This window comes from Arachis stenosperma, chromosome 5 (genome assembly GCF_014773155.1).
Source record: "Arachis stenosperma cultivar V10309 chromosome 5, arast.V10309.gnm1.PFL2, whole genome shotgun sequence".
Lineage (NCBI taxonomy): Eukaryota > Viridiplantae > Streptophyta > Magnoliopsida > Fabales > Fabaceae > Arachis > Arachis stenosperma.
Window position 1 is genome coordinate 134,614,401 of NC_080381.1, and position 24,490 is coordinate 134,638,890.

Consider the following 24,490-nt stretch of genomic DNA (forward strand, 5'->3'; position numbering starts at 1 on the left):
TTTGTCTCTAATTTTAATATTTTGACGATGAACATATGGTTGATCTTTTTTCCCTTTATATTATTATCATTCCGCATCCCTTATTGTAATTATTCCTTTTTTTTTACTTCATTTTTGTTGACAAATTATCATCTTCAACATGTGAGACGATCTGAATCCAATTATAGCTGTACACACAACTGGAATGTAAAATTATGCATAGAAGAAAAACCTACGTAGTACGTATCAGAAAAATGGAACCGATTTCTATTGATATACTCCCATTATTCTAAGGAAGCGTGAGTTTCTTGGTCAAGAGAGAGAACTAGAAATGTAAGCTGAATACATCATATCAAACCATAGGGGAAACTGAAGAGTTACAAATAGGGGTATTGTTAAAAATGCAACCCCAGAGATGGAACTAGGAACCCACTTCAAATATTCGTAATTTGTTATGAAGAAGGTACTACTAAATGCTAAGATCATGCTTATAATTGAGATAAATAATGCCACTAGGCCAGATATCAACTTGAGCGGTAGTGACTTGAGAAAGTCCTCTTCAGAAAAACGTGAGATGACGGTAGAGAAGAAAATGGAGACAGAGGCTAAAGATGACATCAGTGCTACGGTATCTGCTAATGCAAATATCTGGGATGCTAGTCTCTTGGAATCGTTTTGACTTCCTTTATTGTCATCATTATTGTTACCAGTTAACCAGCTGTAGCAAGCAGAGAAAATTAGGGTCGAAACAATAATGCAAGCCTTTGCGGTTTTGTTCATCCATGATACTCCTTTCTTGAGCAATGGTTCATGCTCCATGGTAAACAGTTGGCGTGGAGTAAGACCTGCATAGTTTCTCATTTCCACTGATGATGGCGGCATCAACTTCTTCACCACCTGCCATGCCAAGGATAATGCCCACATTACAACTTCAAGTTTCGATAGAATCAAATAGTTAACTAATATAGTAACAATGTTTAATTTTTGACAGGAAACTAAAAGAAAAAATTTTGAGGGGACGACTAACAATTTTAATTTATATTGACCCGTACTTTTAACCAACAACTCAATTACTTTTAGTCTAACAGTTCAGTATCATATTTATAGCCACTCTTAGATATTATTGGCCAATTACGGGCTAAAAACAATAAATTACACCGACCCTATAATATTACTCAAACTAAAGTGAAGGTTTTGTGCATTAGACAATTTTATGTCTTTCTTTTCAATATATATTAACCCATTTTTTAAGGGTGAAAATTTATATCTACAATTATTTTTATATCAAAATCATAGTTAAAAATTATTAAATAATTTATTATATTTAACTAAATTATCATCTAATAATTTTCAATTATCAAATTCATATAAAAATATCTGCACAAAAATTTCAAAAATCACTTTCTTCATTCTTCTCTCTGCACACCTCCCCCAAAGAGCCTTTTCTTTTTTAGATATATACGCACACAAACACACCCCACGCACCAAATACCTTATACCATGTCGACTCAAGCATCATTTGAAGCGTTTCTCCAGAGACCAATTTAAGTTTGTCTGGTGGTGCTAATTTTGCAGCACAATGCAATAGATTGTTTCCTTCGGCATCAATGGAAGTTACTATGGAATCTATGATTGGGCCCGCACGATGTATTAATAAATTGAAGACACTAGCATGACGATGCAAAACAGCTGCGCGGATTATGCGTTGGCTCGTGTCTTCAGAGTCCCATACCAATTCGGGGTCTATGCTCATAATCACAGATAGAAACTCAAGATTTCCTACCTCCGCGGCAATTAGTGTTACAGGAGGTGTGGACATGGTATTCGTCATCACTCTACCATCAAGGCTAATAAGTATTCCCATGATGCGTTCTACAAGTTTGATTGACCAGGTATCCTTCTTACCTGGTACATATAATTTGATATGTTTCAATGTTTCATTATATGAAAGGTCATGTATTGGTACTCGTATATATAGATAAGCTAATTTGTACAAAACTCTACAAGAGAAAAACAATGAGTACATCAAAGTTATCACCCCAATATCAAAACTATTCTTTCAAATTAAAAAAGGTGGAAATTCAGATGCAGTTGATTTCACATAAAATTGATACCTAAAAGCCGTTAGATGATTTGACTAATTTGACTAAATTTTCATCTAATAGTTCTCCGTTATAAACTTTACGTGAAGTTAACTACACCTAAGTTTTCACCATTAAAGAAACATCACCGAACTTAGGGACGGATGCAAAGGAGTGGGGAGTCAACGCCTCGGCCTCAGTTTTTTTTTAAATAATAGTAATAAGTTATTAAGTATGATTTAATTTTTTAAAAAATATATTTAGAATTTAGTCTAGTATAAAAAAAAGTTAAATCTAACTTAAATATTAATAATCTCTAATATCTAAAAAATAAGTAACAATATTAAAAAAATTTAAAAAAGATATTATTATTAATATTTTTTAATTAAATAAAATTTTTTAAATTTTATAAAGTCAATTTTTTTGTAACTGTCTTTCTTGATTCATTTGGTATTAATTTTTTTTGTTTTAAAGTTGAAAAATGATATGATACTACTTCAAAAGTTTAAACTCATAAAAGATATTTTGATAGTTATATCTTTATCGTATTCTTTCACGCAAGAGTTCTTTTCGAATTTGGCTGAACTTTTACATAAACTTCTTTTTTTAAAAAAAATGTCTTATTCTAAATTTTTTTTCTTTTGAGATAATAAGAATTAAATTTTAAATTTTTTTATTATAAATATATTAATATTATGTCATAGTACTATTTTTTTAAAAAAAAGTGAAGTTGACAGGAAGAAGAGTAGGAATAATTATATTTCTAATAAAAATTAAAACCTACTGTAAGGATAACCGTGAGATTCTGTGGGAGTTGAGAACCAATGAAAAATGTTCTCTGTCCTCCTCACACTCTTGTTTCATATTTTTTTTTTGATGACTTCTTGTTTCATATTTTTATTTATAATTATATTAGATATACATAAAAATTAATTATTAAATTAGATTTTTGTATAATATATATATAAAAATATAAATATATATTAAAATAAATTAAATAATATTTGTATATATATAAATATATAACGACTGATTTAATAGCTAATTTTTAGTATGTGTATATAATATTTTTCTTTTTCATAACTAAGAAGGCAAATCTCCGCATATATTTACGGTTTTAGTAAAAAAATTATTAAAAAACTTTAAAATAAAAACAAAACATAATAAAAATAAAACAGAAGAATTCAACTTAAAAGTTTAAAATCAATAATATATTAATGGAAAAAAAAATAAACATTCATTTATGTCATTTTGAGGATAATTTATTATAAACATATATGGAATATTGTCCAAGGGTTAGAGAGAATGACAGGAAGATCAAGAACAAGATCTCTGAACTGAGATTGGGAGCCCGGACTAGGGATTTGAGTGGTATGGACGATGGAGTAAGATTTCTAATCAAATAAAATATATATTTTTTTTGTTTCTAACAGTTTTTAAAAAGTGTTAAAAGAACCTCTAATTTCTTTTATTTCAAACATTTCAATATGTTTTAACTATATTCTCAGGACTTATCACCGTTGATGTAGATATTCAAGGGCAAAAAATATATTTATATTTATATTTAGGAATTTTTATTTTAATAAATTAAATAAATATAATAATTATTGAAATAAATAATTTAAAAAATATTTATTGAAATAGATATTTCTCTTTTATCTCGTTTATACGGTAAACGACATAATTTTACACGTATTTTGTTTACAGTGTAAACGAAATATGTGTAGTTTTTTAATTTTTATATATCTCGTTATATGTATTTGTAAATATAAAAAATATTTTTTTTAAAAATAATAAAAAATGTTAATAATATTAATAATCCAAATTTTTAGTATGCAATTAGTACTTGAAAAAGTTGGTAGAAGAGATTAAAATGGATATGTTTGATCAATTAGTAAGAGTACATAAAAAATTTTAGATTAAATTATAGATCAAATTTGATTGATTTAAATTTGAAAAATAAAAAACTCTGTATGATGTTCAAGAAAGATGAACAAGAAAAATGGAGTAAGTGGCGGTGACAAAGAAAGGAGAGAGCAGTATAAAATTGAAGAAGTACATAGAGGTTGTGAAGATGGAAGCAGTGATTTTGAGGAATCAGAGGAATTGCTTGGTGAATGGAAGTCATAAACCTGAGAAGAATGAAGAAATGAGAGCAGAGCATGCTGATGAGGAAAGGAAAATCATATCTTCGGACTCTAGTGAAGTTGGGTTTGATGTCGGAAGTGAGGCTGGTAATGAAGATCATGAGATGAAATGGCTGAGAACAGAAAGGTTTGGAATTCAACAGTGGAGTCAGGTCCGGTTTAAACAATAAATATGATGATATTATGGACATCTTGCAAGCACAAAATGAAGCCATTCGTCAGAAGAAAAGATTAACAAAGCAAAAAGATAAAATAAGAAAATGTTAAGGGGTTGGGGGTGTTGGGAGGTTGAGTACAGTGAAAAATTTTAAAAAGAAATATAGATTAAATATGTTAAATTTGGTAGAGATTAAGAAAGAAGTGGTGACTAAATTTGATGTAAAAAATATTTTAAGTAGTAGTGAAGTGGATTGGGAGTTTGTGGGATTCAAAAAAGTTATTTTTTGAGTATTATTATTAACTAGGATGGAATGATGTTTAAGATAAAAATTTATTATAAAGAAAATAGGTGATTGTGTGTTAAAGAAATTTTCATAAGCTTTTTGTTTGGTTTATGATGCTCATGTGAGAGATGAGAAGCTTGTTATGTGAAAAGAATTAAGTTATATTTTTGGATTATGTCAAGTTTTATTTTGTTATATAGAGGATTCAATGAAATTGTAAAGATAAAAGAAAGGAAGGGAGCTACTAATTTGCAAGCGTATGCGAAAGAGTTTAAGAAATGAATATAAGAGATGAAGTTGATTGACTTAGCATTAAATGATTGCAAATTTACCTGGTTTAGAGACTAATTATGTAGCTGCATTGCATCATGGTAAATTTGAAATGGTTAAAAAAGTTTTTTGATTTGGGATTAAAAAGAGGCCCCTGAAATTTGTCAAATCATTATCCTTTGATAATAGAAGATATAAGGTTGCATAGGAGTCCAAAATTATGTCGGAGTTTGGATTGCATGGTTTATTCATGAACATTTCTTGCAAATGGTGAAAGAAGAATAGAGAAGATTATGGAAGTATCATTTACTAATAAATTAAAAGCTTTGATGTTTTTTTCAAGTAGGTGGTATAAGGAGAATTTTGAAGATATAGATAACATGATAAAGAAAATTGAGGACGAGATAAAGAAGATTGATGTATATGATGCAACAATAGAGGCGAAAAAAAAGAATTTGGATTCTTTGAATTTTGAATTTTCACTTTAGAGGATAAAGTGTGATCTCTCACTCTGAATGGTTTCTCTATCATATTTTCTCTTAGTCTCACCTATAAAATAAATAGTGAGAGATCATACTTTACCCTCTAAAATAAAATTCAAAATTTAGAGGATTCAAATAGACAATAGTTGGATGTTATAAGAAATGATATGTTAGAAAAAAAAATTTGTAATAACAAAAAAATAATTAAATAAATAGAAGGTAAGTAAATTAAAAAAAGGAACCCGCTAACAATATTAATAATGGCGAAGCAAAGCAATAGAAAATCTTTGCAGTAGAGAAAAAAAAAGTAGAAGACAATGACAACGACGTCACCATCTGAGGATTTCATTGTCACCGCCGTCAAACTAGAGAGGAAGAGATAGAGAGAGGAGGAGGAATAATAAACAAGAGAGAATAATGAATAAGGATTTGGATCCTCTAAAGTTTGGATCCTCTAAAGTTTGGATCCTCTACCTTTAAATAATTTTTCTGTCATATTTATTTTTTGGTCCCATGTATGAAATAAATTGTGAAAGATCACACTTTACTCTCTAAAGTGAAATTTAAATTTTATAGGATCCAAATCCAATGAACAAAGTAGGAATTAAAGAAAAAAGAAGGGATAAAATTGAAAAAGTTTGTGTATTATAAATTGTGTCTTAGTATCTCAAGATAAAAGAGAGACATGAAAGACATGTATTTTATGTGCTCTTATGTGCCACCATGTCCATAAAAAAATTGTGTCTAATAAACTAAACGACGGACACTATCACTGTGTTCATCAAGGCTCCGTTTGGTTGATGTATACGATGAGACATAGACATAAATACACAGACATTAAAGACATGGACATAAAATATTTGTGTCTATGAATTGTGTTTGGCAAAAATAAGAATAAGCTAAGACACACATATTTAAGAAACACTGAATTATCCTTCATTTAACCACAAAATTTACCACTGTCACTGTACACCCATTACCCTAAACACTGCATCAGGGCGGAGCTTAGTTGAGGCAAGGAGGGCCATCAAATTTTTTATAAAAAATTATTAGTACTTCTTCAAAAAATAAAAAATAATTTAGTTGGCTCAAATACTTTACAATGATTTAAAGCACTTAGACTCAATCCTCATTTCTTGCTTTTATTGCACAGTAATTTTTAGTTTGAAACATTAAAAACATGTTGAATTTGGACTGAAATGGGTGGGTCTTTGTTAGCTTTCACAAAAAAAAAAGATAAAAATAAAAAAATAATCTAACAATCAAATCAAATAAAAAAGTTATCTATTTAAATAAATTAGGACAAGCAATCTTTTAAATTCTTTTCAACATTTGTTCCTTTAAACTCATTTTTTCACCATATACAAAGTGGAAACCCTAATACGAGAGATAGTACATGAGAGTACGTGAAATAGAGAGCGGAGAGAGCGGGAGAGAGTCTTCGAAGGTGAAAAGGAGGGGGGCATGCATCAGGTGAAAAGGAGGAGGATTAAAGGAGACAGTAACAAGATTCAAAGTCAGCGGATATCGTTCAGAGATAAAGTTGTTGGTGCCTCAGCAAGGAGAGTTTTGGAGGTTGCTAATTCTCTTGATGGGGATAAGATGGCTACAGTAGTTGGTAAGAAAGGCGATTCGGAGATACCAACTGTGACGTTCACTGAAGAAGCAAAAGAGATATTAGCAGAGCCCTACAAAGATGCCATCGTGATCAAAGTTCCTGGAAAAAATTTTAGCTATACGGCGATCACGCACAGGCTTAAAGGTGCCTGGAGAACCAAAGGAGGATATGAGGTACTAGATATCGATTTTGGCTATTTTTTAGTCAAATTTGATCTCTTGGAGGATAGAAAAAAAATTTTCAGGACCGTGGATGATTACTGGTAGTTATGTTGCGGTTAAACCTTGGAGTTCTTCATTCAGACCTCGTGAAAACACTTTTGGGTCTACCATGGTTTGGATAAAAATCACAGGTTTTAACATTAACTATTATCAAGAGAGAGCCATGAAAATGATTGCATCAGCTGTTGGCAAATCAATCCGCATTGACTTAGCCACCAAGTCTGCAGAGAGGGAAAAGTATGCAAGAGCATGTGTACAAATTAACTTGGGACTTCCAGTCATAAAAAAATTCAAGTTGATGGTTATATATATGACATAGAATATGAGCACTTGAATTTAATTTGTGAAAAGTATAGCTACTTTGGGCACATAACAAGAGAATGTGCGAAAGAGAACAACAATGGCATTGGAAAGGAAAGCACGGTGGATAACAACGAGAAAACAGCGAAAGGTAATCAAATCCCAGTAAAAAAAATCAAAATTCAACTTTTGAATTTAGAATTAATGCCAAATCAATTCCAATTATGGAGAAGCATGGAGCAGCGGATCTTGTGCATGACAATTTGCAATAATCACGCATGGATAGGGATACTCATGCAAAAGAGGGTGAATGGGTTACAGTTAATAAAAAAGGCAAGAAAAAGGTGGGTAAAGACCCAATGTGGTGCCAAAAAAAGCCAATGTAGCAATATGCTCTAATTTGATGAGTAAGAAATTTTTTTTTTGGGTCTAATAACATGCATGCTGGATCCTCATCAAATGCAAAGGTGAAGTCCTTATCAAATGCAAAGGTGGGGTCTAAGGAAAAGAAGGATCCTCCATCCATGCTTGACTCTTTGGGAACAACTCAGGTGACTTTCAAGGATCAGAGTACTCCCTTTTTTAAAGCAGGACACAAAAGACAGCGTCCTATTTCTCTTCAAAACTCACCTACTTAAGCATTGTCAATGGATTCTCGAGAACAAAAAGAGCTTGATAAAGCTAGTACAACAACAATCTTGGAGAATCAACCTCAACAGAAGAATGATGGTTTTGCAGTGCAAGTCCACGAGAAGACACTTAGAGACAGGGGTTCATCAACGTGAGGTAAAATAATTAAACATTCCAATTATTTAATTTTTTTTTATGGATTGTGACCATTTAAATATTATTAGTTGAAATGTAAGGGGGCGTCAAATAAGATATCTCAGGTGCACTGTAAGGAGTTGGTACAAAAATTTCAACCAAATTTTTTTTATTTTGGTGGAAACTCATATTAGGTTTGAAACTATGAAAGAATTTTGAGGGAGATTATGTTATTATCCTATAGGGACTGTAGATGCTGTTAGATACAAAGGAGGAATTTGGTTCCTCTCTGCTAATTTAAAATTTTCTTGTAAAATTCTTTGGGTTACGAATCAATGTGTAACTTTGGAAATTGATGGTGGTGGGCAAAGATGGATCTGCAGTGCGGTTTATGGAAGCCCTCAAGCCACTAATAGAGTAGAATTATGGAGTCATTTGCTTGATATTGGTTTGTGCATTCAAGACCCTAGGTGATGGTTGGGGATTTTAATGATATTTTGAGTGTTCATGAGGTAAAGGGGAGTAATTTCTATTCGAATCGCAGTAGTTGAGGTTAATTGCATGGGAGAAATTCCTATGCCATCTATTAGCCAGGATGCTTGTGATAATTTGTCTAAACCAGTAACAATGTTGGAGGTTAAAGAAGCTCTGGATAATATGAGCTCGTTCAAAGCTCCTGGACCGGATGGTTTTCAAACTTTTTTCTTCAAGGAATATTGGGATGTGGTGGGTCATAAGGTGTAGCGTACTGTTCAGAAAGCATTCTTAGGGGAGACGTTAAGCCATTCTTTGTTGAAAACTTTGATTGTTCTTATCCCTAAGTGCGACCCTCCAACTAGATTGAAGGATTTTTTGCCAATAAGCCTTTGTAATGTAATTTATAAGCTAGTGACTAAAGTGCTGGTTAATAGATTACGAGCATTTTTGGATGAGATTGTTAGCTCAACTCAGGGAGGGTTTATTCATGGTAGAGGAGCGCCTGATAATATTATTGTCGCCCAAGAAGTTCTTCACTTTCTTAAGCGGACAAAGTCTAAAAAAGGAGCTATGGCTTTTAAGATTGATTTAGAAAAGGCTTATGATAGAGTTGATGGGAATTTTCTTGAGCACACTCTTGAATCTTTTGGCTTTCCTTCTCTAATTATTCGGCTTGTAATGAATTGTGTTCAGGTCTCAAATCTTTCCATCTTTTGGAATGGGAATAGATTGGACAGCTTCCAACCTTGTAGAGGGTTCAGGCAAGGAGATCCAATTTCTCCTTATTTATTTGTTTTGTGCATGGAGAGATTGGCATGCTTCATTTCCAAACAAGTTGACGAGAATATTTGGGATGATGTGGCTGTTTCTAGAGGGAGACCTAGAGTTTCTCACTTGATGTTTGCAGATGACCTTCTCCTTTTTTGTAAAGCGAAGAAAAATCAAGTTCAGAATGTTGTGCACACTTTGGAGTTGTTCTGCAAAGCTTCAGTTATGAAGGTTAACATTGAAAAATCTAAAGCTATTTGTTCTAGAAATATCTCTAATAGAAGGAAGGAAATGTTGTCTGGTGTTTCTCATATTCCTTTTGCTAGTGACCTAGGTAAATACTTGGGGGTGAGCCTTAATCATCCTTGAGCTACTAGGTCTATTTTTTGTACTCTTTAAAGAAGATCAAGAATAGGCTGGCTAGTTGAAAAGGTCGGCTCCTTAACAGAGCATGTAGACTTTGCTTAATTAAATCTGTTACTTCTTCTCTTCCTATTTATCAGATGCAAGTGACTCTTTTTCCTACTTCGATTTGTCAAAAGATTGATTCTGTGCTTAGACAATTCTTGTGGAAGGGAAAGGTGGGGGAGCATTGCTTAAATTTGGTCAAGTGGAACAAAGTTGTCACTCCAAGAAAATATGGAGGCTTGGGAATTAGAGATACCCAATGTGTACATTTTGCTTTATTAGAAAAGTTTGTTTGGCAATTATTACATAATAAATATAAGCTTTGGGTAAGAATTTTGTTGGCAAAATATTTATTTGGGAGTGTTTGTTTTTCACCCAAATTTTCTAATAATGTTTCAAACACTTGGCAAGCGATTTATAAGACAATAAAAAAGTTTCGTGATAGTTTTGATTGGTGTACAGGCAGTATGTCTCAATCCTTTTGGTATCATGCTTGGCGACCATGTAGAACGCTAGCTCCTTTGGTTCCCTTTGTGCACATTTCTGATTCTCACTTGAAGCTAGAACATGTCTGGCACCATGGACATTGACGGTGGGATATTCTTTGCACAATGATTCCGGAAGAAGTTAAACTTGATTTGATGCTCTTTGATCTTATCAAGCAAGTAGGAGATAAAATAGGTTGGTTTTGGACAAACTCAAATATTCTCACCTACTCAATTAAAAGCGGGTATGAATGGCTATTAAAGAAGAAATTTGCCTGAAATGATAATGAAAATTGGCTTTGGCTTTGGCGCTTGAGAATATCGGAGAAGATAAAGTATCTGCTCTACATTTGCCTCAACAACGGAGTTCTCACAGCTAGTTACCGATTTCAAAGAGGTCTTGTTACTTCTGATTTTTGTCAGAGATGTTATCTTGCTCTAGAGGATATTAACCACTGCTTTAGGACTTACCAAAAAGCTCATCAGATTTGGATTAACTTAAATTTGGGAATGACCGCTGAGGACTCTAATTTGGATTTTGTGTCTTGGATTCGTTCTAATCTCAACAAAAATGAGTTTCTCTTTGCAGCGGTCTTTTGGTGGATTTGGAGAGATAGGAACAATGACATCTTCCATCAAGTTGATCCATGGAGTAAGGAGAAAATTGTTCACTTAGTTAAACATGCTGCTTGAGATTTCTCTAATGTTGTTACCAACCAAAAATATATTATTCCTCCCTCTTTGCAATATAACTAGGAACCACCTCCAATGAATGTCTGTAAAGTGAACTGCGATGTAAGAGTTTTTGAAAATAAGTAATTAGCTGGCTTTGGATGTATTATTAGAGACAACATGGGAATTTGGATAAAAAGTTGTTCTGCCAATATACCTCTTTCTAGTGTTCTCTATTGTGAGCTTCATGCTATTTGGAGAGGGCTTGTTATGGTTTGGGATTGCGGGTGCAAAGAGGTCATATGTGAAATTGATAATCTTGATGCATTTCTTCTTATTTCGCAAGGCACAACCAGCATGATTAGGAATGACTTTGATCTGCTTGACAAAATTAAAGAGATGCTCCAGCGCAATTAGATAGCTACTTTAGTGCTCATCCAGCGCACAGCAAACAGAGCGGCTGATTTAATGGCTAAGACTGCTGCTTTAAACAAGCAGGTGTACCTAGAGTGGTTACTGCCCCCTAATAATTTAGACATTATTATTAGAGAGGAGTGCTACTCTTTCTCTTAGGTCATTTTTCTTTGTTATGTTCAATCACCAAAAAAAAAAATTAGGACAAGCAACACTTCCTCTATCTTTGAGTTCAAATACAAAAAATTAGGGTTTTTTATTTTTATTTATTTAATTTAATATTATTTTATATTTTACTATTTATTTAATTTAATTTTTTATATGATAAAATATATTAGAATATTCAATAAATATTGATATTATTATACCATTATAAATTATTTTATATTTTTTATCTATAGAATTATTTATTTATTATCTTATTAAACTTAAAAAATAATTATATTTATAAATTTTATTTTAATATAAATATTATTATTAAATTTTTATATTAAATTTTTGTCCCTTCAAAATTTTGTTTCAAGCTCCGCCACAGACGGCATGTCATCACCATTAAATTTTATTTCTTCTAATATTTTTTATTTTTTCAATATCATCTTAAATTATCATTTAAATATTAAATATATAATTTTTTTAAAAAAAATAAAAAACTAAAGCTCAAAATTTATCAAAGATTAATCAAAATTTAAATAAACAAAAAAATTAAATGTATAATATTTTTTTTAAAGAAAATAGAAGGATAAATTTAGTTGTAGAATCTAAAAGAGGAAGAGAAAAAAAAAGTTTAGGGAGATAAGAAGATAAATTTTAGGGCAAATCACGATAATAAATTAGGGAGAGTAAAATTTTACATAAATCCGCCAAACTAAAATTTAGTTCAAGAATTTACCAATGCACGTTTTTATATAATTTGAACTAGATCAATTCGAACTCAAACTACACGTCATTCGAATCATATTGATTCGAACTATGTACACATACACAATTCGAATAAGCCTGATTCAAATTACACCCATGCAGGCGTTTTCAAGTAATTCGAATTTGACTGTTATGCTGTTAAAAAATTAATAATTTATTAAAAAAATTTATTAAAAAAGTTAATAATTATTAAAAATTTTTATTAAAAAAATTAATAATTTAAAAATTAAAAAATATATATCTTATTTCATATATTAAAAAGCTAACAAAATATTTAATTACGAGACTTCTTTAAAATATTAATGAGCTATCAATTCGAATTTCATATAATACTCTTTTGTTCATTTTTGAATTGGTCATGAATATTTTTTTAATAAATTTATTTAAATTATACTAAAAAAAATATTTTATTCTATGTAAAATAATTTAAAATAAATGGCTTAAAAAATGTTAAGAGTACTATAAAAATTTGTAATGTTCTAATGACTTAGGTAAATACATGCATGTACTCAAATTTTAAATAAAATACTCTACATAGTCAATAATAATTTAAAAATTAAAAAAATATTTTATTCCATACAAAACAATTAAAAAATATATTTTATTCTATACAAAATAATTTAAAAAATAGCTTAAAAAATGTTACGAGTACTATAAAAGTTTGTAATATTTTAGTGATTTAGGTAAATATATGATAAAAATATATTTTTTTTAATTTTTAAATTATTATTAACTATGTAGAGTATATCTTTAATGTCCTAAATTATTAGGACATTACAAATTTTTATAGTATTCCTAACATCTTTTAAGTTATTTTTTAAATTATTTTGCATAGAAAAAATATTTTTTTGTGGTATAATTTAAATAAATTTATTAAAAAATATTCATGATAATTTTTTAATAAAATTATTTAAATTATATGGTGAGATATTACATGATTCGAATTACTATGGGGAAGTTCGAATCACTCTTATTCAAATTATACGGTGAGCACTTCGAATTCTATACAATACTTTTCTGCCCATTCTTGATAGTTCATGAATATTTTTTAATAAATTTTTTAAAATTATACCATAAAAAAATATTTTATTCTATGCAAAATAATTTAAAAAAACATTTTTAAGTCATTTTTTAAAAATTATTTTGCATTGAATAAAATATTTTTTGTAGTATAACTTAAATAAATTTATTAAAAAATTTATTAAAAAATATTCATGAGCTATTAAAAATAGACAAAAGAGTATTGTATGGAATTCGAATTGATAGTTTATTAATATTTTAAAGAAATCTCGTAATTAAATATTTTGTTAGCTTTTTTTAATGTATGAAATAAAATATATATATTTTAAAATTTTTAAATTATTAATTTTTTTAATAAATTTTTTAACAGCATAATTCAAATTATACCATGAATAATTCGAATCAATCAAATTCGAATTACTGGGAAACGCGTGCAAGGGTGTAATTCGAATCAGGCTAATTCGAATTACTTGGTGTGTGCATGTGTACATAATTCGAATCAATATGATTCGAATTATGTGTAGTTTGAGTTCGAATTGATCTGATTCGAACTATATAAAAACATGCATTGGTGGATTCTTGAACTAGATTTTGGTTTGGCGGATTTGTGTAAAATTTTGCTCTTCCTGGCTTATTATCGTGATTTGCCCTAAATTTTAAAAATTGAAGAAGGATAAAAGAGTAAAAAATTAGTGTCTCACAAGTTATGTCTTAGTGTCTCACTAAATTAGAGGTGCACAAATTTAGTGTTTCTGTGTCTATTCGTGTCCTCCCATGTCTTTCGAAAATTTGTGTCTCACCAAACCAAACGGCAGACATGTGTTACTGTGTCCACAACCAAACACTATCCAAGTGATGGACATGTCCAGCAAAACAAACACTGCACTAGATACATCTGGGTCAAACCTTAGCTAGTAAGGACATTACTAGCTTAATGTATACTCAATATGTTAGATCTGTTATTCTATATAGACACACAAGAAAAAAGAGCTGCCCTTAAAGATGGAGCTATCCAAGTGTAGACTATTTAATTCGATTTCTATATTGAGAACTCCCTTATTAATTCACTTATTTGTATAAATACTATTTTCTAAGTAAAATATGTTTCGATAACACACTCACTCCATTTTTCTTTTAAATTTTCAGGAACATATACTCGAATACTCGAATATGTGAGTTTTTCTATTTAAAGGTAATTATGTGCACTAGGTACTTATTCTTTATTCTTTGTTGAGTTTCTAAATATTATATGTTTTATGTTACAGGTAAAATCCAACCGTATCAATTTATTTTATGTTTTTGTTAAAAATAATGTATAACGTATTCATCTTAGTACTTATAATTTATTAAAAATATTTATAACTCATTTAATTTAAATTTAAAATTGTTAGACTTGCTAAAAAAAAATTTCTGTGCACCTCTCATTATTATTTTGAACCGCGACAAAATTTATTAGAAACAGATGTTTCGATTTAGATATGCCAAAAATATGAGTAAAAATACTAGATGTTTCTATAGTGTTGCCTCGGCAAAACAGAAGAGCAATCAGAACAACCTGATTGAGTCTTTGGTGATTGATCGGAGATTGATAAAGAATCAGACAATAACCAAATTGTGATTACGGATTTCTAAAAAAAACTATATCATCGGGAATCTTCTCCTATAATTGGCTTCCATGATGGATTGGTTCGTCGAATAGATAAAGAAGAATCTTCTTCTATGGTTGACTTTCGAGATATGATGCCATTTAAAATTAATATTTAAGTATATTATTTGTAAATTTAATTTTAAAAAAATTTACACATAATAAATTAAAAATAATTACTTTTCAAACTCATTATTTAAAAAGATATTTAAACACATAAATTTAATTAAATAATTATATAAAATTATTTATAATATTAATATATCAAAATTAGATTTTTTAGTATTTATATCAAAATTAGATTTATTATTTATATTATATATATAGACTAGTGTTTAATTTGGACCAAATAATCTTTTGTCATCGTTCTTAAAACTTTTGTTTTTAACATCTATTTAATTTTTTTATTATCATATGTTATACCTATATTTAAAATTCATTATATTATACATTACATGTGTTATATAATATATGGTATTTTTAATGTCAAAAATTAAATTTAATTTAGTTATCTCTGTTAAATTCCAATTGAACTTGTAAACCTAAACTAGCAGCAGGAAATCTCATCTACTTGTATTAACACCGCATGCATATATTAATAAAATCCTTATTTAAAATATATCAGAAAAAATGCATAGCAAAGGCAAACAAACAGAAAATATCAAATTTAGTCTTTAATTTGGACCAAATAATCTTTTGTCATCGTTCTTAAAACTTTTGTTTTTAACATCTATTTAATTTTTTATTATCATATGTTATACCTATATTTAAAATTCATTATATTATACATTACATGTGTTATATAATATATGGTATTTTAATGTCAAAAATTAAATTTAATTTAGTTATCTCTGTTAAATTCCAATTGAACTTGTAAACCTAAACTAGCAGCAGGAAATCTCATCTACTTGTATTAACACCGCATGCATATATTAATAAAATCCTTATTTAAAATATATCAGAAAAAATGCATAGCAAAGGCAAACAAACAGAAAATATCAAATTTAGTCTTTAATTTGGACCAAATAATCTTTTGTCATCGTTCTTAAAACTTTTGTTTTTAACATCTATTTAATTTTTTTATTATCATATGTTATACCTATATTTAAAATTCATTATATTATACATTACATGTGTTATATAATATATGGTATTTTTAATGTCAAAAATTAAATTTAATTTAGTTATCTCTGTTAAATTCCAATTGAACTTGTAAACCTAAACTAGCAGCAGGAAATCTCATCTACTTGTATTAACACCGCATGCATATATTAATAAAATCCTTATTTAAAATATATCAGAAAAAATGCATAGCAAAGGCAAACAAACAGAAAATATCAAATTTAGTCTTTAATTTGGACCAAATAATCTTTGTCATCGTTCTTAAAACTTTTGTTTTTAACATCTATTTAATTTTTTTATTATCATATGTTATACCTATATTTAAAATTCATTATATTATACATTACATGTGTTATATAATATATGGTATTTTTAATGTCAAAAATTAAATTTAATTTAGTTATCTCTGTTAAATTCCAATTGAACTTGTAAACCTAAACTAGCAGCAGGAAATCTCATCTACTTGTATTAACACCGCATGCATATATTAATAAAATCCTTATTTAAAATATATCAGAAAAATGCATAGCAAAGGCAAACAAACAGAAAATATCAAATTTAGTCTTTAATTTGGACCAAATAATCTTTTGTCATCGTTCTTAAAACTTTTGTTTTTAACATCTATTTAATTTTTTTATTATCATATGTTATACCTATATTTAAAATTCATTATATTATACATTACATGTGTTATATATATGGTATTTTTAATGTCAAAAATTAAATTTAATTTAGTTATCTCTGTTAAATTCCAATTGAACTTGTAAACCTAAACTAGCAGCAGGAAATCTCATCTACTTGTATTAACACCGCATGCATATATTAATAAAATCCTTATTTAAAATATATCAGAAAAAATGCATAGCAAAGGCAAACAAACAGAAAATATCAAATTTAGTCTTTAATTTGGACCAAATAATCTTTTGTCATCGTTCTTAAAACTTTTGTTTTTAACATCTATTTAATTTTTTTATTATCATATGTTATACCTATATTTAAAATTCATTATATTATACATTACATGTGTTATATAATATATGGTATTTTTAATGTCAAAAATTAAATTTAATTTAGTTATCTCTGTTAAATTCCAATTGAACTTGTAAACCTAAACTAGCAGCAGGAAATCTCATCTACTTGTATTAACACCGCATGCATATATTAATAAAATCCTTATTTAAAATATATCAGAAAAAATGCATAGCAAAGGCAAACAAACAGAAAATATCAAATAACAATTGTAAATATAAACCAAGTAGAAGCGTTTTTCCTAATGCAAGAACAAGAAGTCAAGAAGGGTTATAGACACTTACATAAATGCAGGAGGTGCTTCCGAGACTCTAGATTTTGGCAGCAACAAAGTGAAGACCTACGAGCCAAGGCATGTAAAGCCGTCTCATTGTTACCACCACCGCTCCTAGCAGTAGCTAGTAGTGTTTCCTTTTCATTTAACATTTCCAAGGCTACGTCTGCATGACATTTAATACAGAGTATTACGAATAGTATGTTCATATATAAATTTCACAAGTCTTAGTATTAACAAATAACCAAAGAGCATATTTTTAAAAATATTGTACATAGTTTTTAATACATTAAATGTATTAATAATGCATTAAAAGAGTAATAAAATTTTTAGAGTCTTACTAATATATACTATAAGAGCACATTTTAAGAATAATGTAAAAAAAATATTATACTTACTTAATCTTTTTGACTTTTCAAAATAGTTAAATAGTTAAATTCTTAAATATACTCATCCAAATAAAATTAAAAAAATAATAAATTATACGAAAAGGACAAATAGGTCATTGACATTTTGACCCGCAGACATTTAAATTCTCAACAATTTAAAAATACATTTAAGTTCCTAACCTTCTTAAAATCTAGACACATCGATTCTTCTTATCACTTGGGTCGGGCAGATCCAACGAAAAAATCAAACATAACTTCTGTTGTACTGGCCTGGCCGATATACGGATGCACACGTGAAAGAATTTTTAAAATGGGACAAATTAGACCCAAGAATCAATATGTCCAGATTTTGAGAAAATTAGAGACTTACATGTATTTTCAAATCCTCAAGGATATAGATATTTACAGACTAAAAGTTCAAGGACCTATTTATCATTTTCTCTAAATTATATTTTCTATCAAAAATTTATCTTTTAAGAGTCTAATTACTTATTAGCAATATCATATTTATATTGAGATTTATTAGAAAATATAAGAAGTTTATTGCTCACCAGAGATCTGCGAGTTTACACAAGTGAGGAAGAGGGGAATCCATTCATCTTCTTGCAGTATACCTTTGGTTTGAGGGTACAGATACCGTGCCATTTCCTTTCTTCCTCGCAAGGCAGCAAGGTGAAGAGGAGTTCCTCCTTCTCTATCCCTGATTCCTGGCAACGAATCATTTTGTCTCCTCAATATCTCGGCGATTCGCACATTCCCAGCTATTGCAGCTAAGCAGAACGCCGTTCTCCCTTTTTGATCTTGCAATGCCAAGTCACCAGGTTGCAACCAATTCACCAGCTCCTTCACAAAGCGAACACGATTCGCACTCACTGCAACATGAAGGATTGTTTCCCACCTTTTTGTTATGCCATAGGTCAGCAGCGTCCGATCCTGTTCTAAGATTTTCTTAGCTTTTTTCCAGTGACCGTTTTCTGCTGCATTTTGAAGGTGAATACACTGGATGCGATATCTACGTCTTTCTTCTGCACCAGAATATAATCCAAGTCATTTTAGGGTCCATGGTTTGTACCATCCTATTTGGTTGCTTTTTATTTTTCCCAAGAACTAATCTATTTAAAAGTGTGGTGCTAGCTAATAAATTACTACATATAGAAATCAAGATTTGAATTTCAAAACTTGCTTTTAAGTCATCTTATTCTTTCTAATATTGTCATATCAGTAATATTAAAAACTCTTTTAAATAAGTTCAAATTTAGCTCAATATCTACTTCCTAAGTACATTCAAAATATCATGAGTATATAAAGTTAATTCATAATTTTATATTACATGTTTGATGTTTTTAATATCATGAGTATAAAGTTAATTTATAATTTCATATAACTTGTTTGAGAGTCAAACTTAGAGCTTGTTTGAAAATTATTTAATATGAAAAAAGAAATTCATTTCTATTTAAAATTCAATTTCATGATTTAGAATGACTATAATATATTAATAGAATGAAATTCAATTCTTTAGTTTGGAATAACTTTTATATACATTAAATTTTCTTCTTTTATAATTTTATCTTTGACAAAGTTATTTTATTAATTGTAAATAAGAATATTTTTAACATTTGACATAATAAATTTAAATTTGAAAGATGTGAGAATTGATTTGGAAATTAGATTTCTTTTAATTTGATTTACAAATGAGAAAAAAAATGACAATTGAAATTCTTAAAAAAAAATAAATCATTCATTTTTAGTGGTTCCAAAACAAAAAAATAAGTTTAACTTGAGTAAATTTTAATTTCTAACATTCCAAACAAATTCTTAAATTTTACAAATAAAATGAGCTAAACGATAAGTCGAGCTCAATTTTTGTAGGCCAAATTTAAATTTGGCATCACTCGCCTCAACTCAATTCAATTCATTTTCAATACTAGTAAAAAAAAGTCAAAATAGTTATTTATTCAAAATTAAGGGTAACGTTTGAAGATGGGGGCAGTGAGAGAGCCTACGTGAAGACATAAGATACGGAAGATCTGGCCTCACAATATGAGCTGATTCAGCACCTTGAGGCTGTTGGGAAGCAGTTGTGCCTTGTACAGACATCTCTCTGCAAAGAAAACGCACATTATAACTCTTAGTTCAGCACTAAAAACGAATTAGTCATATATTTCTTCTGTATTATATAATATCTGTTTCATTTATATGTTGTTATTAGTGATGATTAGTTATTACGAACGTATAATTAAGGTCTCTTTCACTTTAGTAATTTACTTTCAAAACTTATTTAATGTGAATTATATGACTAATGAATAAAGGTTTTAGTGACTCAGTAATAATTTTACATTAAAACTAGAATAATTTTACAGTGAAGGGAACAAGCAAACGGCAAAAGATACAACAATAAAATCTACGTGAGGAAGAAACATTATATACTTATTAATTTTTTTTATTAAACTAATGGATTAATATACAATGTTTTTGCAAACATTGTAGAGTAAATCCTCGTAATAGTCCTTGAGATTTGCGTGAATACTCAATGTAGTTCTCAAGATCCCAATTTTTTTATAGTAGTCCTCCAGATAGAACTCCCAGCACTCATAATGGTCCTGAGCATATTTCTGGTGATGAGTCATCATTGGAGCGCTTACGTGGCGTCGTTTCGCCATGTTGGAGCCAGCTTAGTTGACACGTTTCCAATGTATACCCACATTGGTCCCTTCCTCTATATTTAACCCTAAATTCCAAAATCCAAATCCCTAATCTTCTTCTCCGACAACTCCCAGACCTTGTCAAACACCGAACGGCAGTCCAATTCTTTATTCAAATGCAAAGAAGACAGAAATCTTTTTCAAAGTTCACACATCACAACAAATGCAAACATTCCATACTTCTTTTTTTCTAAGCTTCCTCAACAACCAAACATTAATCACCAAGCAAGAATGAAAAGTTCAAAACTAGAAGAGAAGAGATCAGCGAAGAGATCGGACCGGTGGCGAGAGAAAGTATAGAGGAAGTGACCGAGATTGAGAGTACCATGCAATTGGACAGGTGTGCAATGCACCCATTCATCATTGATAACTTCCGTTAAACTCTACCACCTTAATCTATCTGGCACTTTATCTCTTAGAATCTGTGACCTTCCAAGGCTAATTGAGTTGAATCTTTCAAAAAATTTTCTTTCTGGTCCAAATCCGGATGATTTTGCTAATTGCCATAGTTTGGAGATTCTAGATCTTTGTGCAAACATGCTTCAAGGAGAAATTCTAATCTCAATTTGGAATATAACAAAACTTAGGAAACTTTACCTTTGTGAAAATTATATGCATGGTGAGGTATCTAAAGATCTTGAGAACTTAGCCTCACCTGAGGAGTTAGTTATATATAGCAACAACTTAACAGGGAGAATTCCTAAATCAATTAGCAAGTTGAAGAAGCTTTGGGTTATTCGGGCGGGACTGAATGCTCTCTTGGAGCCAATACCAGCCGAGATTAGTGAGTGTGACATCTTGGAGACATTGTGTTTGTTGCAGAATAAGCTAGAAGGTTCTATTCCAAGGGAGCTTCAAAAGTTTCAGAACCTTACCAACTTGATTCTATGGCAAAGTCACTGTCCGGGGAGATTCCTCTTGAGATTGGGCACAATTGCTTGCTTTCCATATGATTTCGTTTGTCGGTGATGTCCCGAAGGAGCTTGGAAGAAAGAAGTGGGCTGCTGACAGGGTCAGAGACTGGGAGCTGTCGAACAAGAAGATTAGGGATTTGAATTTTGGAATTTAGGGTTAAATAAAGAGGGAGGGACCAATGTGGGTATAAATTGGAAACGTGCCAGCTAAGCTGACTCCAACATGGCAAAACGACGCCACGTAAACGCTCCGGTGATTACTCATCACAAAAAATATGCCCAAGGACCACTACGAGTGCTCGGAGCTCTATCTGGAGGACTATTATGAGAAAATTGGGATCTTAAAGACTACATCGAATATTCACGCGAATCTCAAGAACTATTATAGGAATTTACTCAAACATTGTAACGTTTCTTTTTTGGTATAGAAATGGAACAAGAGAAGTGTAACTAGGGGTGGCAACATTACCCGAACCCGCGGGTACCCACTCCGCCCCTATCCGTTCGGGGCGGGTTTTAGCGGGGCGGTTTCTTGGGCGGGGCAGGACAGGGTCGGGTTTAGGTTAAACCCGTCCCGGTATATATAATAGATATATAATATATGTCATATATATAAAATAATTAGTAAAATGATTAATAATATTGTATCATATTTAAATTTTTACTTTAATTTATGTTATGAATGTAAATAATGGTTATATAATTTTTAAAATTTTATTTTATTTTTTGGATTTAATAATTATTGGGACCGGTAGGGGCGGGGCGGGTACCCACAATAGTGGGTTAGGGTTTAACATTTTACTATCCGCGGGTAGAAGAGGGGCGGGTTCGATGCGGGTTTTTGTAGAGTGGAGCGGGGTCGGATAGAGCAAAAACCCGCCCCTACCCGCCCCGTTGCCACCCCTAAGTGTAACATTAAATACAATTCATATTTATCTCATAAAAAATTGGATTTTTATTGTTATATAGGCATGATCCAGTGACAAGCACAAATGCACAATGGATCCTTTAATAATTAAGCAACTTGTGATTACCATTTTTACACCAAAAGGAAGAGTTATCATGCCTTTTGAAGTTACAATTATGTTTTATTTTAATTTTCAAAATTTAAAATGTTAAATTTTGCTTCTAAAGATGCATTTTCTATGTCATTAGTTAGTTGATCAATTATTAATCAACTATTATTATTTTACTAAAGTGTCGTATTAAAAGTAAAATAGTAGTAATTAACTTACTTAAAACTAAAATAAATAGAAAATATAATTTTAAAATCTAAATTAATATTTTAATATTTCAAGAATTAAAATAAGACCCGACTTAAAATCTAGAAAGCAAATTGAAGACAATGGGTTCAGCTCCTACAAATTAATAAACTTTTGGAAAAAGTGATTAATGATCAAGTGCTTCATGTTATTGATATACTTACAGAGATATCATTTTATATGAATACTGTGTACAGGTTTTAACAGCGGAATTCCACCCGAACTTCTATACACCTGCGCTGTGTTTTAGGCTTGTAGCTAGCTTTCGCCTTCGCTGCAAGAAGAATCTACTTTATTTGCAAGCATTTTTTTTAATCCAATTAATATACAATACAATTGCGAATGCTAAGTAAAAATAGAAAGGGTAAAAATGTGAGGGTTAGTTCGGTTTGGCCTTTTTATTTTTAGTATTTACCATTTTTAAGATTTTATAAGATAAATAAAAAGAAATAGCAAAATAATAAAATTTTATTTTTTATCCTCGACTCTATTGATTTTACTTTGGAAAACCTACACTCTATCAATTAAAACATGACAAATCGGCCTCTGAATTCAGCTCCTTTACCCTTTTGTTAATGTCTCGAGCAAGACTTGACGGATTACATCTAGTGTTAGGCTTCTGAGCTGAACTGCAGTTGGCTGAAGTGGATGGTAACGATTAGTTTGGGACAACTAAGTCTCAGCATGATCATCAAAACGGCGTCGCATTCGAACTAATGACACTACGTAACCTAACAGAGCCACCTAACCTCAGGACAAGAATAAACTATGTGTGATGCAGACCAATGTTCTACCTTTCAGCGGCGTTTTGGACGGAGGAAGACTGCAAAGTTCATGGGTTCGAATAGCAATGCAAGTGGAGGTAGTAGGAGGAGAAAGTTCGAGCACCCTAGATGCGAATGTGAAGCGTACGCTGTTATGCAAGTCGATGAGAAAAAAAAGAAGGGGGGGGGGGGTGGTCTACTCAAGTAAAATTTACTTAAAGAAAATAAAATACAAACCCAGGTCACACCTTAATTTTCCGCCATTACTCGATGACCTATTCTGATCTAATAATCCCGAAGTGGATGCGAGATATACATCCTGTCCTGTTTGCAATATAGTTAGACACTAGCAGGATAGATCGGCCAAGTGGAAGCTGCATACACAACAAGACGGAATTTAAAATTTCCACACTTACTTGGGGACCATCCAAGAAAAGCATTTAAATTAGGACGTGTCCAGAAATAAATTCCCCAAAATACTTTTTCTGGTTAAATCATAACGATAAAAAAGAGCTTTTTTTTAATCCATTAACAAGCAAGGGAGAGAAACAAGGAAAAACAAGAGGGAAGAAAGAAGCAAATTTCAGGAACAAGATTTGATCATTATTACCTCTCAAGTCTCAAGAGATTCAGGAAACTTCCTTGGCTCCTTTGTTAGCGCTGCAGGGTTTATTGATTGGCTTCTCTCAGATTGCTGAAACAGAAGCAAAAGTCCCCAGTGGCGTAGTTTAGGGTCTGTCAGACCGGAGACTGGATCTTGATTTTTCTAAGTCTACCCAAAAATTATTAAAATAATACACATTACACACACACACACTCTCTCTCTCTCTCTCTCTCTCTGACGAAAATTGAAAAATTAATTACGGTAGCAATATTAAACTTAATTGCCATTTTGTAGTTAGTTTTAATTTTGTTACTCTA

General features: G+C 30.5%; 1 protein-coding gene across 7 annotated transcripts; it reads right to left on the reverse strand.

Moving 5' to 3' along the window:
- Positions 1-222: 222 nt before the first annotated feature.
- LOC130981768 (uncharacterized) lies at positions 223-24,320 on the reverse strand. 7 transcript variants are annotated; one of them, XM_057905455.1, is made up of 10 exons: positions 24,180-24,320; positions 23,818-23,943; positions 23,600-23,694; positions 23,371-23,444; positions 22,970-23,079; positions 19,931-20,028; positions 18,479-18,952; positions 17,549-17,704; positions 1,472-1,884; positions 223-876 (listed from the first exon to the last, which is right to left on the reverse strand). In XM_057905455.1, the coding sequence occupies exons 5-10, from the start codon at positions 22,978-22,980 to the stop codon at positions 292-294; spliced, it is 1,737 nt and encodes a 578-aa protein (XP_057761438.1). In that variant the 5' UTR covers positions 22,981-23,079; positions 23,371-23,444; positions 23,600-23,694; positions 23,818-23,943; positions 24,180-24,320; the 3' UTR covers positions 223-291. The 7 variants fall into 7 exon arrangements, with proteins under 7 accessions (XP_057761438.1, XP_057761437.1, XP_057761436.1 ...); XM_057905454.1 differs by lacking the exon at positions 23,371-23,444 and having other exon boundaries at positions 22,970-23,074; XM_057905453.1 differs by lacking the exon at positions 23,371-23,444.
- Positions 24,321-24,490: the final 170 nt, after the last annotated feature.

What these genes read in the sequence shown, in the direction of transcription:
- LOC130981768 (XM_057905458.1), bottom strand. An exon ending in TGTAAACTCGCAGATCTCTG is followed by an intron (nt 17,705 to 18,478) that starts GTGAGCAATAAA and finishes AATGTCATGCAG; the next exon opens with ACGTAGCCTTGGAAATGTTA. An exon ending in GAAGCACCTCCTGCATTTAT is followed by an intron (nt 1,885 to 17,548) that starts GTAAGTGTCTAT and finishes TATATGTACCAG; the next exon opens with GTAAGAAGGATACCTGGTCA.